Genomic DNA, 16,874 nt, shown 5'->3' with positions numbered 1-16,874 from the left:
GCATAATACAGGCGCTGAGTGTAGGGCTCGGCCTCTCCAGGACGCCCTGAAGCTCATATTGTGGTATCTTTATAGATGAGGTACTTGAAACTGTAACTCTCTAAATGCATTCAAAATTCTTAAGTTATTTTAGTCTGCTCCTACCATTTTATCTGTTGTTCTTTTAAGTATGCTTTTAATGTGGTTGCATAAGACGCTGTGTGTCTGTATCAATATTTCATAAGCACTGGGAAATGTAACGGCCCAGTTCACTATAGGTCACAGAACAACAGTGCTGACGATACTCACTGAGCATGAACCACAAATCAGTAAGCTGTGATGATGAGTTAATAATGTTAATATTCCATGCTATTTGTGTAATATTATTCAATGATTAACAGCTGTTGCAAGAGGGGATGTGGTGAAAACCTAAGGATGCAATAAGTGCAACACACACACACACACACACACACACACACACACACTTTACTTACTTTTCATAGAAGCCTACTGGATTACACAAAAGACTACTGTTTATATTATTTGTTTATAGTCACTTTCTATGCTGAATATCTTTGACACCACAAATGTGTTTTCAAGGTTATTGGTTCATAATTTTAACATATTTGTTTTCATAATAAAATATTTTGTCTCATAATAGAACGATCAGAAATGCACTCAAACAACAAATTTACAACAAAATTAGATGGTTTTCTAAATTTTAGGTGCGTCATATATCAAATAGCCTTCTTTATTCTTCTCTTTAAAGGCCTAAAGCTTTTGTCACTACAGCTAAAAATGATGCAGATGGACCATTATATGGCCAACCTCTTTGTCCAACACATTTTTACCTGTTTGCTTAGCCTGTCTACTTTCATTAAATGCTGAGATGGGATGTGATGCCACGCAGTGCTTAACTTGCCAGTGCAAACAACAGGTCTAAACAGACTTAGCTGTCAGTGAGAATTCTTGTGATATGTCGGAGATTAAAGGAACAAATAACGAGGGAGCACAGAGAAATCCAAATAAATGGGAGCAGTGGCAGGTTCTAAAATATAGAATTTGATTCCCCATGGTCTTAACTGAGAAGCTTATGATTTTCCTTCTAAAACCATAACCATGTTTCTTGGTCATATAGACTATACTGTGGTCAATCATATTATGATCTCTGTGATTACTATATCTTAGGGGTTAAAACTATCTTATAACTGATGGGTGGGCAAAAGTGGGGTGAAATGACAACTGTGGCTTCAATCAAGTTGGGGCACCAAATCAAATGTTAGGGCCCCCAAAAGTCAGAGTGCCACCCAGCTTGTAACTGTGGAATGAGCCCAGAATCATTTCACAACAAAGCAGAGGCAATGAAATTACTTTGAGACTTAGTGAACTGAACATGTTAGTATTGTAAGTCCCTTTGGGGTTGATTTTTCATTTGGCTCCAAGGTTGAACCCAAATATAATTATTCTAACGGTATAAGGATGACAGATGGGCATGACTTAAAGATGGTATTAACTTTTCCAAGCAGAGCTTGAGCACTAGTTATGTGTGTGCTGCTCCAAGCCTCAAGCAGTCTGCTTGGCAGCAGCACAAATGGCTTTGTATCCAGCCTCAGCAGAGCAGTGTGTAACTGTTAATGTCTGTCGCTCCCTTTATCGAAGCTCTCTCGCTGAATTCCAGTTGCATCCTCGAGCCCTTTAATTGAAAAAAGTGAGAAAGACTGGCAATCAGAAGAACAGATACTGGGTGACAACCAGGGAGAAAAGGCATCAGGAATCAGACATCCTACTTAATCCCGTAGCTCCTTCTCAAAGACACTAAATCACTTGAAACCAGCCTGCTATCGCCACGATAAGCACTTGCAGGTCTCAGCAAATGTGATGGAAATATGTTTTCACTAGGTTGGAGTCGCCGTGTGTCGTTGTGATGTTCCCTGATCTCAGTATCAGGGAGGCCCATCTGCTTCATGTAAAATCTATACGGCAGAGTGCTGGAGCGAAAGAAGCTGTCAGCTGTATTGATTTTCCTTTTATCCTTTTCATCATTTATTTATTAATTTATCCATTCACTCTCATTTCCCCTGCAGTAAATAAGCCTCCTCTGGGGCGTGCGGTGTCGTCAACCAGGCTACTTAAGGAGTCCATCTCCTTTGTCCTTTCACACCTCATTCCAGCTATTGTTAACCCCTGAAAGACGACAGCGTGGGTGTACTGGAATTATTACTCCTTACAAATGGCCCTTTTTTTTTAGATCAAATGAGTCTACAAGTTAATGCTATCTTACAATTTCTGTTTTTGTAAGCTTTTTTTAATGTTTTGATACCAGCTTTTTTCATGCAAACATATTCCAGCATTATGATTCACAGCCTTTGTTCCAACTGATGGGTAATGATTGCTGTTTGACTTTGATAGAGTGTGCATACCAATGTGTGCATGTGATTCATGATGCCTGTTGCCCTTACCCTAACTCTCTCTGAACAGATGAGACGTCGTTCGAGGCGGGGATCAAAGTTCAGATCCACAGCCAAGATGAGCCACCGTTCATCGACCAGCTGGGCTTCGGAGTGGCACCGGGGTTCCAGACCTTCGTCTCCTGTCAGGAACAGCGGGTACGTCTTGGGATCGATGGCGCAATGACACACTGAATGGAGGGGAATATATCATAACTTTGTTGTCTGGGAGAGTAAACATTGGCCTTTTGTCTCATTTTGTAGGGTGACATTTGTGCTTCTTTTGGGGTTTTTTTAAGATAATGTTTTGGGCATTTCTGCCTTTATTAGATAGACAGGAAAGGTTGGGAGAGAGAGGGGGATGACATACAACAGAGGTTCTGGTCCAGCTTCGAAACCAGGATCTTATGGTATGTGCCTTAGACCACTGAGCCACCAGGACGCCCAACATAGAAAGATGTAACCCTTCAGTGGAGTGTATACCAACTGCCTGGAAATAGAAATTGGCAGTGATTAGTAAACCATTTTGTGGTTTATATGGCTGTCAGTAGATACATATGATTACTTGAACAGTTATCTCACCACCAATGCTGCCAATCTCTCTTTAGGACATTAGCATTACAAAATGATTAATTCTTACCATGTAACATGTTCACAGTGGAGACAGTCAGGTATGTCTAAGACAAATGGCTAACATTAAAACAAGCATGAAATTCCTGGGGGGTTTTTCAGCATAGCTCTGCCTCTGTATCTATACTTGGAATCTCTACTTTAATTTTGTTGTTGAAGAAACCTAACCTTGGTGTACACTGTCCAACTGTGCAATCAATAGTTCCCTGCACATGGTCCCTTGAAAAATGTATCAAAATCAAAGCCGGTTTTTACCTTGACAGCTTAAAACTTGATTTGGTTTGTTCCGGATGCATGCCACATTGAGCCACCACATCATTATTATGAAACACACCCTTTCCCATTCAGTATGTGGAACGAAGCAGCCGTGTGTGCTGTTTGGCTCAGCTGTGGATAATTCTGCGGGCGGGATGGCAAGCAAATAACCAGATGGAAATCATATACTCTGGCCCCTAATACGGTACAGAACCATACATAATGAATAGAGGAGAGGAAGGGATGGAGTTCGGAGGAGTGCTCTCAGTCCCTCCACGTCCACTCTGTTAGTGAGTGTGTCCCAGTGTCAGCAGGCTGCAGGAGGATTATGCATGCTGCCAATGTCGCGTCTGCAGGAGGCTGTCCCTCTTTCTGTTTTTCTCTCTCTACTCCTCTCCACCTCCCTTTCTTTTTCCTCTCCAATGATCCTTACATTTCCTTTGTGATATGATTTCTCTCTCTCTCTCTCTCTCTCTCTCTCTCTCTCTCTGTCTGTCTTTGTGTTTTTCTCTGGCAGTCTCACTCTTCATTAATCTAATGCAGTTTACTCACATTCATTCAACTCCCTGCTACAGCTGCCCTGTAGTGTAAAACTGTCGGGGTCTTTTCAGTCAGCCAAGCTGTCACTCACCACTCTCACACAAAATCTAAAAATCCTGAAAGTTCCCCTTACTTAACATGGAAAGCAAAAACTTTTAAATATTTCCTCTTCCTCCCAGCTTTTCTTCATCTTCCTCTCACTCTCTTCTACTCTCTCTCTCTCTTGTTATTCAGTAAGTCTTGTTTATACTCTTGCCTTTCCTCTTTTTTTTCTACCTCCTTCCCTCTCGCTTACTCCCTCACTTAATTAAAGAAGGGGGAATTGAGGTCACAAACTCAACATGGTATGATTTGTTTTCTTCTAGGTTGTTAAACAGCTAACAGCATGAAAAAAAAAAAAAAAAAAGTCCTGAAACCACTCACGCCACATTCACTTTTGTCTGCACTTGCAGAATTAAGCCTCTGCACAAGTTTAACCAATGGGAAATAATGTAGATGGTTTAGGATGGCTGAGTACAGCTTTTGAAAATGTGGGGGGTCTAAATACAGGGCCTCCGAGCATAAAAAACTATTACTCAGTCGAATGCTTCCTCCAACAGGTGTGGTCCACATGACGATTTGGACAAATACAGAAAAATACCAATTGGTGTTCATCACATTTTGTCCAGCTCTGTTGGATTTTATGTTGTGTTTGACTGTGAGACGTCCTTGATGTGACAACAAATAGAGGAACCATTATAGACTCCTGATTAGATTTCAGAGGGAGCTGTCTGGTTTTATTGAGTGTGTGTACGTGTGTCTACATGTGTAAATACTGTATGTGCATGTGGAACATAGCCCAGGGTTATTAGTAACCAAATCCTGTCGGTGAGGCACGTGGCTGCATCTTACACTCCAGCAGGAATTGTAAAATGCAGGTCTCTAAATCATAACACTGGCCTTTAATTTATCGCTATTTGAGCACTCAGTGGTGCACTGTTTGAATTGATGAAACAGAAACTGCGTTATATAGCTACCTACTTGATTTAATGCATGAAGTTTGGCACCTCATTTGTTTGGTGCTTGAAATGTAAATGAATAGTTCTCATTTTAATACACTGTTTTAAATATGCACTCTATGGGAATGTTTTCAGTATACTTCCTTCCATACATGCACATATTGCACCCTCAAGTGCATCTGCGCACAGTGAATAATGACTACAAGAAATGCATTCTTTGTCACACAGGTTCTTCCTGAAAGACGGGCACAAAATTTGTTTTTATGGGTCAAAACACAGGGAAATTGGCACCAAGCCTGTCCTGCAGCAAGCAGTTTAGAGTGTCAATCTTATATTACTAGAGCTGTACCATATACCATTCCCTTTTTTTGAGTGAAGAACGGCACAATCCAGTGAAGGCATAGCAGTAGACTGAGAGACATAGGAGAGAAGCTTCCACAAATAAAACCACTGAGTACACAAGAACCCACCATGGAATCAGAATGAGATTAATTTCCTTTGCCAAGTGCAATAAATGTGTAGTAATTTGTCATGTAGACAGAGTTAATATTTGTATGAGTACAGATTTTTCATCACAGTACATATTGGCATAGAGTACAAGGTCAACAGTATTGCAGGATTACATATACTGTATGTATACACACTATACATATTACTCTACATTCAGTCAACATTCCCACTTCAAACTGGCTGCTGGAGTGGTTCTGCACTGTTGCTCCACATCACCGCTCTCTCTCTCTCTCTCTCTCTCTCTCTCTCTCTCTCTTAGCTGACCTTCCTGCCCCCACCGTGGGGGGATTGCAAAGACACTCCGATGGACTCAGACTTCTTCAGCACGTACAGCATCACGGCCTGCCGACTCGACTGTGAGACGCGTTACCTGGTGGAGAACTGCAACTGCAGGATGGTCCATATGCCTGGTAGGAGCCAAAACAGCTTCTGACTCCTTCTCGCTGTCGGATACCTTGCCGCGTACATCCACACAGATGTGGAGCGTTATAGTAACTGCTGTTACAGTCCGCTGGGAGAGGGTTTCATTTTAAATGGCGACGAGAACAATTCTTAAGGCACAAACAGGGGTTTTTTTTCCGCAAGTGCCAGCGTTTGGAGAAAATGAGAGATTTTCACACTCCAACGGGGCAGAAAACTCAACTGTTTTCACTTTGTGTTTGTGCAGTGATTACAGCTGGCATTTGCTCTCTATCTTCTGCGTTTAATCACCGTGTGACATCTAAGACAGCGAATTGAAAGTGAAATTGGCAGAGAGGAAATATTTCGATTGGCCTCCTTTAACCCTCCCTCACCTATCCAGTGATTGTTACGGCAGGACTGTCCCACTCTCCAATCAGGGTCGCATTCAGAGCTATGTGCGTATAGACAGCCAGACAATCTGTCTGTGTGATGATCAAGATTAGCCGGTATCTTACAGTGATTGTGCATATAATTAATGTCAGTCTATCGAGAGCTCCACAGTCAGATTCCTCTGCCCCTTGGATTGTGCTCTGCTCCTGTTCATCTCTCCCATGAAGCATGAACCAGCATGAACCACATGCAATGAATAATTGCAGCTGGGAGCTAATTTGCTCTCCATCTAGGACATGTCTTCTGCCTGTGTTGTCCTGATAGAGGGAGAGGGATGGCTTGAGTGCCAGGGAGCCGGGGGGGGGGGAGAAAGATGGAGAGGGTGATGGGGACAAGGGTGAAAGAGACCGAGAGAGATGAAGGGAAGCAGTGAAACTATACAAAAGTTAATGAAATCAATTAGGAGATGAGATCAAAATTTGCAGAGAATATCCAGTCCTGATAAGAGCGGTAATGACAGTCTGACACAAAATTAATTACAAGCCCAGATCTCCTCATCCTTCTTTCCTTTTTGAACCCCTTCTTCCCCTGCTCCTTTTTTTTTGCTCAGACTGAGAACATTGTGTTTCCTCTGCCTGTCCTTAGGAGATGCCCCGTACTGCACCCCGGAGCAGTACAAGGAGTGTGCAGATCCTGCCTTGGGTAAGGAGATAACCCAGCACTTTCTGTGTGCGTGTGTGTGTGTGTGTGCACGCCTTTATACACTTGTGTTTGTGTGTATGTATGAGTGTGTCCCACTGTTCAGAGCCCCAGATCCGAGCAGATAAGCGTGTTCCTCAGGCATTGAATTGAGCCTCTCCCTCCCTCAAACTCTCCTGTAGGTTGCTGTCTGTCCGTCAGTTGATAGCTTTCAGGCTTTTCTTGTTCTCCTGCTTGTTTTTGTATTGTCTTGACAATCTCTCGCTCTTTCATGACACCGTCTCTCTCACGTGTCGGCCTCCGTCTGCCGCCGTCTGTTTGACTCTGTCCGTCTGTGCGTTCTTTTGTATCGTTACTCTCTGGGGTCTCCCGTCTCTTTTCACAACACTCTCAACACGCGTTCTTTGACGTCCCTCACTCTTCTGTTTGATGTCCTGTGGTGATGACATATCTCCCCTGAACCCATGCCTCTCTCTCCCTCTCTCTCTCTCTCTCTCTCTCTCTCTCTCTCTCTCTCTCTCTCTCTCTCTCTCTCTCTCTCCTCCTCGCTCCATTTTTTAGACTTCCTGGTCGAGAAGGACAACGACTACTGTGTGTGCGAGACGCCATGCAACATGACGCGCTACGGTAAAGAGATGTCCTTTGTCAAGATACCCAGCAAAGCCTCAGCCAAGTACCTTGCCAAGAAATTCAACAAGACAGAGCAGTACATAGCGTAAGTCATATTTTTTTTTTTTGCGTTTATTTATCCAGGGAAGGGTTTGGCTCCTTCAGCACTGCTCTACTTCACATTCATGCAGTTATACATATTCACACCTTGGAGCTGGCCAGTACAACCAGTCCTACTCTGTGATGAAGTGTTCATTTTTTTTATGTAACCACTTTCCCTCAACCTGCCTCATCTACTGCCACTTCAGTTAGTGATTTCCTACATTTCCCAAATGCCTTTTCACGAAGAGAAGGGGTGTAAACTTGCATTCAGCTGTGGGCTAAATGTGTATGTGGAGAGAGCAATAGCGATAGTTATATTATAGTAACAGCAAGAGAGCGAGTTTACCCAGGGGGAAAAGCTGAAAGTCCTTTACTCTTGTGGCTGCACTGCATTATGGACCAATGAGGCTACTATCAGTGGAGAAATTGTTATCTCTGCCTCTTCTGCAGTGGATTTCTCCATGTAAGGTATATCATCGGTGCAAAATAGTGAGTCTAGAAAGAAGCCCTCGCTCTTTGATTCTGAGGAGCTGACACCAAAATCTGACGTTTACCGTGGGTGTTTTAGGTAGCTGAACATTTTTCTGCCATTAAACTCCTTTGTAGCTGCACTGGAAATATCTCAACATGCCATCACATCATCTGTGTTTTGTTAGTTATCTGTGGGAATAAGAAAGAAGAATAAGATAATTAAAAGAATAAGAAAATACACCACCAATCCAAAATTGCCAATAGCTGTTTTCAATAGAATTAACATTGTTTTAAGGTATTCCTAAAAAAAAGTGTCTTGCTCAAGGGCTCCTCAACAATTAGGAGGTTGGTAGTCATTCACTTTCCCAAACCCAGATTCCCCCTGAACTGAATCAGGAGCTTCCGGTCACAAACCTGCTCCTCTACCCTTAACGCTTAACTTGATTAATTAGCCAAGCATTGAGTGTGCCTTTGCCAAATACACTGAAAAGATCAAAAGTAGTCCACGGAAATGAGGAGAGGGTGCAATAACAGCTGAATCTTTTATCTATCATCCCCAGTGGAGCTGTTGAGGACAAAATAACTCTTGCCATGTGTATGCAGAGCGCCGCGTAACTCGTCACTGTTCCCGTTAGAACGTTTTTTAATTCCCTGTGGATAGATGTGAGTCCGTCCAGTTCATTTTTCGACTGGCCAGATTTCCAAGTGTCAGGCTGATGAATATTAGCTGGGAGAGTTCTGGTATCTGGGCTGAGCAGTGTTTGGTGGCGTGAAACTGAAGTCTGTGACAGTGGACTGTCTTTCTGCCGGGAAGCACAATCAGAGACAGACACTGGACACGGCTGACTGCTGTCTGCTGCACCCACAAGACGACACACACACACGCACACACACACATATATATATAGACAGTGTATAGACTCACAGACACACACACAGACTCACTTCACTGTATGACAGCAGCTCTGGTCAGACGTATTGCACATTAACCCTCTAAGCAATGAGAAAATCTGACACCTCACGCATGACTGGTCAGGCAAATCAAGAAAAAACGCCCAAGAATGTCAGGAATGATGAGATAACGACCATCTGTGTTAGTTCTCTATCACCAGGGTTGGAAACAATTGTATTAGCTTGTGCATATGTGTATTAATTATGGTCGTTTTTTCATTAGGGATGTGTTACAAAGGTTTTTAGTGGAGATAAAGGCTGTGTAGTAACACTACAGAAGCTGGAAATAGATCTCCCACGCTTAGCATGGAAAGAGCAGAGAAAGAGCAGTTTTCATTTTGTGTTTGTCCATCTGTACTGTATTAGCTGTGATTTGCATTTGGCAGTTTTATCTCGTCCCTCAGCTTTACCAGAGTTTCTTTCAAGATTTTACAAATCGTCACCCTGTCTTGGCTGAAAATGATAGCGATAAAACATTGCGGCAAGTTCAAAAAAAGAACAAAGTCAAGTTGTAGTTTTGATCTCAACTCCGATGGGGATTGAAGTCTGACTGAGAGGATATTCAGGAATCAAAATAATAGTCCGCTTTGCCCTGGGCTCTTCAAACTAATCCCCATTCTCTTTTCTGCTGAAGTCACGAGTTCCAGAAATAACAACGTGGAATCAAACAACTGTCATCATTTCCCTTGTATTCCTCAATGACTAGACTCACCTAGGGGAAATTAGCCAGTGGCGGCAGGTTTATTTGTTCAACATGACGCATCTCCTCTGTTATCTGCAGATTAAAAAAACATGGAAGTGGCAAACTCGCCGATTGTCTCCTCAGCCTAAGGACACTGGATAAACAGCATATAAAATGTAAACTGAGAGAATTTAATGTGTGACTTTAGACGTGAGTTGCCCTCTCTGTTTGCAGCGATAACATTCTGGTGCTGGATATCTACTTTGAAGCCTTGAACTACGAGACCATTGAACAAAAGAAAGCCTATGAACTGGCAGGGCTTCTGGGTAAGGAAATGGCTGTCAAGTGTCTACTTAAGAATAGATAATATGCAATATGCAATGTGACAGATGCTTTTTATCCAAAGTGACAGTAACGCAAGTGCATGAATTTTTATAATAGGTGTTCAGGTCCCAGTGGATACAGAACTGTCATTTTTAATCTATCATGGCTTTTCAACTACGTTTATACAAATATATCTGTATTTTTGTATGTAATTTCACACCTTTCAGACCGCTGTGTCGCCTAAATAAAGATGTACAGTATGATACAGAATGCACAAACATGATTTTCCCCCTCTTACATGTATTAATGCACATTTGTGATTTGCCTTCTTTTGTTTGATTCGTATTTCCAGGTGACATCGGCGGTCAGATGGGCCTCTTCATCGGAGCCAGTATCCTCACCATTCTCGAACTCTTCGACTATCTGTATGAGGTAAAATATCCGTGTTTAAAAATATCTCCCCTCATGTGAAGAGCCTGTCAGTTCCATAATACAGTCAATGCAGTACATGGGTTTTGTACTGCTGCGGTGTTACGGTGGTATTTGCTTTACAAAATCTACAGTATTTCACACAATGTTGCCATCCATACAAGCGTCTTTTTTAGCAAGCGTGACGAACGTTGGGTCCCACAGCGCCTGCAGCCCGGCTCTGTAGGACACACGCGTCACGGCAGCGCTGCTGAATACATTAACATTTTGGATGTATTATATTTTAGATTAGTCAGGAAGTGTCCGTCCGTTCTCATTAGGGTAACTCTCTGCTGCACGCTTTCTCTTATACATCGTCACTACTGGCAATACAAAAGGATTTTTTTTACTGCCATACATGTGTTGGTTAGTGCTTGATTGGAAATGAAAATGATGTGCGTGTGTGTGTGTGTGTGTGTGTGTGTGTGTGTGTGCGTGCGTGTGTGTGTGTGTGGGCAGGCAGGGGCGGGGAGAGGAGGAGGAGGTGGGGGTTGAGATAAAGTGGGACTGTAGTGGCGCCGGCCTACTTGCTCGTGCGCAGAATAGATGGGGAAACATATTTATAGATGTGCGAAAAAATCAATCTCATTTGAACTGCTGCTCACACAATCCTATAGAATTCCAAAGTGCGTGGGCTTAGAAACCCGGAAAGCCAGAGAAGAACAGAGAGCGTCTGGATGCTGTCCAGAACGAGGGGACAAAAAAAAAAAAAAAAAAAAAGGATATTGTGTTGCGATCTGAAAGGTCAGTGATGGGTGTTCTCGTCTATTTTTCAGGTGATCAAGTTCAAGCTGTGTCGATGCTCGAAGAAGAAACACAAACGCAGCAACAACAACGACCAGGGAGCCGTGTTGAGCCTGGATGATGTGAAACGCCATGTCAGTAGGCTGCTGCTAAGTACTTCCACCGTGTCAGGCTGCATCGCTTTGACAGGGACACACTCTCTTTATCTTTACTGGTCTCGACTAACAGCCAGATTGAAGGAGGATGGGATGGGGATGGAGGTGGACAGAGAGAGAGCGAGAGAAAGAGAGAGAGAGAGAGAGAGAGAGAAAACGAGAGAGATGAAGGAAGCTAGGGAAGTAAAGAAAGAACTTGAGCGACACGGATGGAGCGAAAGAGAGATTGGGAAAAGAGAGAGAGAAAATTGAGAGAGAGAGAGAGGTAGGAGCGAGAGCAGGAGAGCGGAAAGTGGTTTGAATTTAATCAAAGATGGTGGACAGGACCGGTGGGGATGGCCAGCGTTAAAGCTTTGGGAGGTGTGACAGCTCACTTATTTCCAAGTGTAAATGAAGCCGGTGCACTTTAATTGTAAGTCTGGGCCCGGGTGTGGAAAGAGGATGAGATCTCTTCCTCTGATCTGCTTTCCTGAGTTTACTCGGTAATCTTTTCTTCCCATCCACCTTGATCTTTCTCTCCGTTATTTTTTTAACTCCGAGCCTTGACAATGTATTTCCTAGGAAATCCTCAGTCTATTTTCTCTCTCCCCCCTCACCCGGCTTGGTACTTATTTTATGTTTTTCTGGCAGCCTGTTTATGACTTTCAGGTTTTCTCAATCCCAGACACATTTTACTCGGCTGTTTTGTCCAGGGTGTGATGATTCCCTCTCTGCTTGTTTGACTTACCTCCCTCCTCGCTGCTAGACTTTTCAGCTTAAAACTTTGTGTCACAACTTTATTTCCCTGTCCTCTATCTCCCTTCTTTCCCTTCCTGATGATCTCCATGTCTCCCTTTCTCTCTCTCTCTCTCTCTCTCTCCTCATTCCACCCAGGCTCCTTGCGAGAACCTGCGTACACCATCTACATATCCTGGCAACATGCTACCTCACCACCCGGGCCAAGGTAACTTTGAAGACTTCACATGCTGAGCGGATCCAGGCGAAGCGTCAAAGCTTGCATTATGCAACCAAAGCCAACCATACAACAAGACTATCCAACTTGGAGAGTAAAGGAATCGATGTGGAGTCACACTCTGACGGAGGCACTTTTCACGGAGGGAAGAAAACAGACAAATCAAATAACGACAAAGAACTTTTTTCGCCCGGGGACAAAGTGGAGAACATATTCCAAATATAAATATCTGTTAAATTTCCAGAACATTCAAAGATTATTTCATACAACACTGTAGGACCCTCTATCTCTGTGTTTTTGGAATACTGCCGCAAAGGATGCTCTTGGAGAAGCCTTGCCAACACGGACCTCTCTTTCAAAAGACGAGAAAAATGGGAAAAATGTACAGTAATCTCACCATAGACAACGGCTGAACAAGAGCCCCATGCCTTTATATACCACAGCAACACACGGCTGTCAGCAGAACACTGGCCTGGTAGCGGGGATATAGGGAAACATATTGCTTAACTCCACTGTACATGTAGCGACATCTGTAACTGTTGCAAAACGCTCCACAAGACAACAGCCGGACTCGGTGTAGTTCATAATGAGAATGTATCTATGTTCATAATGGGTTCGAGTCGGCATAGTGAGATGAGTAGGAAATTGTTCAGGGTGACTGGTGGTGGTGATGGTGATGGTGATGGTGATGGTGGTAGAGATACACATCTACCATTTAAGTCAACATGTATGGTGAACATTTCATTTCTCATCTTGTAAATGCATGCTTGTATTTGTCCAGTGCATGTATTTCATTTTATTTCTAAGTTTGTTTTTTTATACATATATATATACAGTATATATATATATATATACATATATATATTTGCCACGTTTGCCTCAAAGATACACATTGGAACATATACAGGAAAAGGAAGATGATACTCCCCATATATTTGTGTGTGTGTGTGTGTGTGTGTGTGTGTGCGTGTGCGTGTGGTGTGTGTATGTGGGGGCACATGTATCTGTGGGTGCGTGCACAGCTACATATGTCTGATGGTCGTGCAAATGGATGAGCTGCACCTAATTTCATTTTCGTTTGTTTTTTTTTCATTTCCATGTGTGCTCAATGAGTCGCGAAGCGTGTGGGAATGCGTGCCTCCCGTCCAACTTCATTTACTCTTATCTTTTCTGCGGGATGAGGTGAGATTTCCGAGCTCAGTTGATTGCTCTAATCCTTGGAGTTTTGTGGGGCTGTTAAAATTTTCTGTATCTGTGTGTTCTAGTTGCAAATGTCTTATCAAAGCACAATACCGCCAGTATGTAGAGGTGATGTAAAAGAAAAATGTACTATTCTTCTTGATATATTGTCATATTATCAATATCGTGTTGATCAGACTGTTTTTGGTTGGTTTTCCTTTCATACAAAAAAACATACTCAATATTGCCTGATAATCCAGTCTCCATCTTCCAGGTAATAGGCTGTTCTATTTAGCTAACAAATCATTAATAAAATTAAATCTCATTTTGGAAATTGCTATTCTGTGGAGGTTTTCTTCTTATCAGTGAATTTACTCTGACTTTGAAGCCTTTATTTGTCAGTTTGGTTGACTAGGTAAACAGTGGCAAAGACATTTATTTTTCAATTGAAGTGCAGAGTTTCATTTTTAATCACATAAAGTAGCTCTCAGAAAATCTGATTAAGTGTGCTGCAGTTCATCTAAGGCGTTTTACTATCTCTATTTCCCCAATCACCACATTATCTTCTGTTTTCATTCATACAACATTTTCGGAGAATTAAATCAGCATTAGTGATGGGTTTGGGGGTAGGAGCCTGATGTTGTATTAAGCCAGATATTGCTTATCTACTTCAACCATTCATTTGTGCTGCAATTTAACAGCTGTGAGCCACAACACTGGTATTTTGGAGCTCCATACTGCTGAAATGCAATTACAGTTTCAGCTACTGTATGACAAGAGGATGGATGGGAAATATCCTGCACAGCCAATACAAGTTTTATCAAGATTGTCAGTCTGCCATCCAGCCGGCAGCCTACACATTCTGGACAGCTTCTTGTGTTGTGCTTTACATCTGGTGCCGCCAACTGCCACACTCGTATTTGAAAAGCGGTTTTGTGATGCATCTCTTTGTGCAAATTGTACCCCAGTTATACCCCTAAAACACGGTCTGCCTCAAAATCATGTTTGTTGCTCAGTCAGTTAGTTAAGGGTTATTCAAGGACAAGAAGTTTACTTTCACCTTATTTATCATTCCTCCCTGGAAACTTTTCTTTTAGTGGGAAACGAAACATCAACGTCTTTCATCAAATGTGAGCGCACATTCATTTTTCATTATTCAGAAGAGAAACCTCAGCGGGTCACCATGCATTAATATAGCAGTGTTAAGGCTCCTGGGATCCAAGTACAAAATCTCATGAAAATTTCCCCCTGTTTTGAATTTCTGAAACATGATTTTGTCTCTGATGGTTTTATTATTTTCTGTTGTACCTGCCAAGAAGATAAATTAATCAAGAATAAAAGATGATGCAGTTCATTTCCTGCTGGCATTTGTGTTTTTGTCTGAGGGGCAGTCTGCTACTCAGAAGATTGGAGGAGGGTCAGAGATGATACTATACAGGAGAGCCGCCTGCCAACAACAGGAATGCTGAAGACGACGCCCGCTGCATTCTGATAAGGCTCCGGGATGCAGGGGCAAAGCAGATTGGGTGGGGTGGGGTGTGTGATTTAGTGGGGGGGGGGGGGGGTGCAGACAAACTGAAAGGGCCCCCAAAAAAGACTGGATTAATAAGGATTCCCTGCGGTTTTTGTGGCTCGTTCTGGGAGAATGAGGTTAAATCATTATTTGCCCTTACTCACTCCCCACTGAAAGATCAGAGATGACTGGGCATTGCTCCCTCCTTGCTTTCACCTTGTTGTTTGACACACAGCCAATCTGCCAACAGTATAAGGGAGAGATGTTTCAGTAATGGAATGTATCCCTAAACTGTCTGCCATTCTTGGATGGCTATTTCACCCTAGGCTAATCAACATAGGCGGCTGTATGTAATTTATGAACAGAAGGGTTTTTTTTCTCTCTGATGCAGGGAACTTGAAATGTTTTTGCTGTGACATTTTAATAAGACTAACACCTTGTTCTGTTGCTTGTATTCAACCTTATCCATGCACTGCTTTAATCATGCCCCTCGGCTGTCAGGTGGCCCACAGACTCAGCATCTGTTTGAATCAGAGGTAATTTTCTCCCATATGCCTGTTATCACATCCTTTTGGTTACATCATCACAAAGGAGTTCACTCAGTATTCCTGCCTGGTGTGATGCACAGTGTCATGTGTCACGGTGCCATCATTTCCCATAGCTGCGGTGGCTCTTGTCTTCCAACACCCTTCAGGAATAAATGGGGAAGACTGACATTCCCCTGCTGACTCCGAGTCACACATCAGACCGGTCTATACCACTCGCCCTATTATGCCTACAAAAAAAGAGGATGAATTTTTAAAGCGGAAAATGACACTCGAGCCCGTCTCCGTGTCCTTATCCCTGCCAGCATGTCAGATGAGTCACGTTTCTAGTCTTAGTATTAATTTATCCTGTCAGATATCTCAATGCAATTAGAAAGCCCAGCCGTTTGTCATAGATAAGGCTCGGCCGGGCTCCTCTGGGCTCGACTTTGCATCCTGCTCGTTAAGAGGATTAATAATTATAGTGCAGACTGGTTTCTCAGAGAGCGGTGGAGGAAGCCGCGTTAGACTTCAGACTTGAGTCCGCCCGATTCGTCCTTTCATTTGTTCAAAGAGTGAAATGAGCCCTTATTCATTTGTTGGATATCCAGGCTGCCATAAGTCCTGTAAAGGAGCAGCCTAATCAACCGAGATCTAACACACGGAGGATGCCAGATCCCCTCTGGAGATTTTAAGGACAATGCAGTAAATTAGATACTATCCTATAAATGAGGATTTTGTTCCACCTTGTTCCAAAATTGTAACCCCCCCCCCCCCCCCCCCCCCCCCCCCTCCTCTCCCCCCACCCTCTTGTATGCACTCACACAAACAAGCACAGTCAGAGCAAACACACCAGCTACACAAACAGATGGGATGGCATCGATTTTGCACCATTGCAGTTCCCTGCTAATCAGAGGGAAGTTTAATGACATTAGTGTCTGTAATAAGAAAGTGTTTCACATGCTGTCATATCAAGAACACTCATATTACAGAACCTTCTGTTATGTTAAACTTTTCAACAATTTACCACTAGCCACTGAAACAGGGAGGTTCCGTAATACAGCAGCAAACTTCAAAATTTCTGCTTTGTAATTTGGGCGAAACTGAGAATGAGATCAATTTTATGTTCTATTGTCCGGCATATGTTCATCTAAGAAATGTGTTGTGTAGCAAAATGACTTCTGTCTTTATGAATTTCTTTTGGCTAGATGATTATGAAAAACTTGACATTTGCAAAGCATGGGGAGAAAAGGCAAGATATTTTGTTTGTGTGATATCTGTCTGCTGAATCTTTTCTTTTTTTTTATGATGTTGTGCAGCCATGTAACTACTTGGTAGTGTCATGTAAGA

At 42.7% G+C, this 16,874-nt stretch overlaps 1 protein-coding gene across 2 annotated transcripts in view; it reads left to right on the top strand.

The window, feature by feature from the left end:
• asic1b (acid-sensing (proton-gated) ion channel 1b) overlaps positions 1-12,972 on the top strand; it is a 147,346-nt gene extending 134,374 nt beyond the window's left edge. For both annotated transcript variants that reach the window (XM_071903816.2, XM_071903815.2), the window contains 8 exons: positions 2,458-2,585; positions 5,619-5,769; positions 6,797-6,853; positions 7,412-7,565; positions 9,900-9,991; positions 10,342-10,421; positions 11,234-11,335; positions 12,230-12,972. In XM_071903816.2, the coding sequence (XP_071759917.1) occupies positions 2,458-2,585; positions 5,619-5,769; positions 6,797-6,853; positions 7,412-7,565; positions 9,900-9,991; positions 10,342-10,421; positions 11,234-11,335; positions 12,230-12,325 (860 nt within the window). In that variant the 3' untranslated portion in view covers positions 12,326-12,972. The remainder of the gene's footprint in view (positions 1-2,457; positions 2,586-5,618; positions 5,770-6,796; positions 6,854-7,411; positions 7,566-9,899; positions 9,992-10,341; positions 10,422-11,233; positions 11,336-12,229) is intronic.
• Positions 12,973-16,874: the final 3,902 nt, after the last annotated feature.

Source organism: Centroberyx gerrardi, chromosome 5 (genome assembly GCF_048128805.1).
Source record: "Centroberyx gerrardi isolate f3 chromosome 5, fCenGer3.hap1.cur.20231027, whole genome shotgun sequence".
Classification (NCBI taxonomy): Eukaryota; Metazoa; Chordata; class Actinopteri; order Beryciformes; family Berycidae; genus Centroberyx; species Centroberyx gerrardi.
Note: the sequence above shows the minus strand (reverse complement) of the source record. Positions and strands in the feature narration are given on the sequence as shown.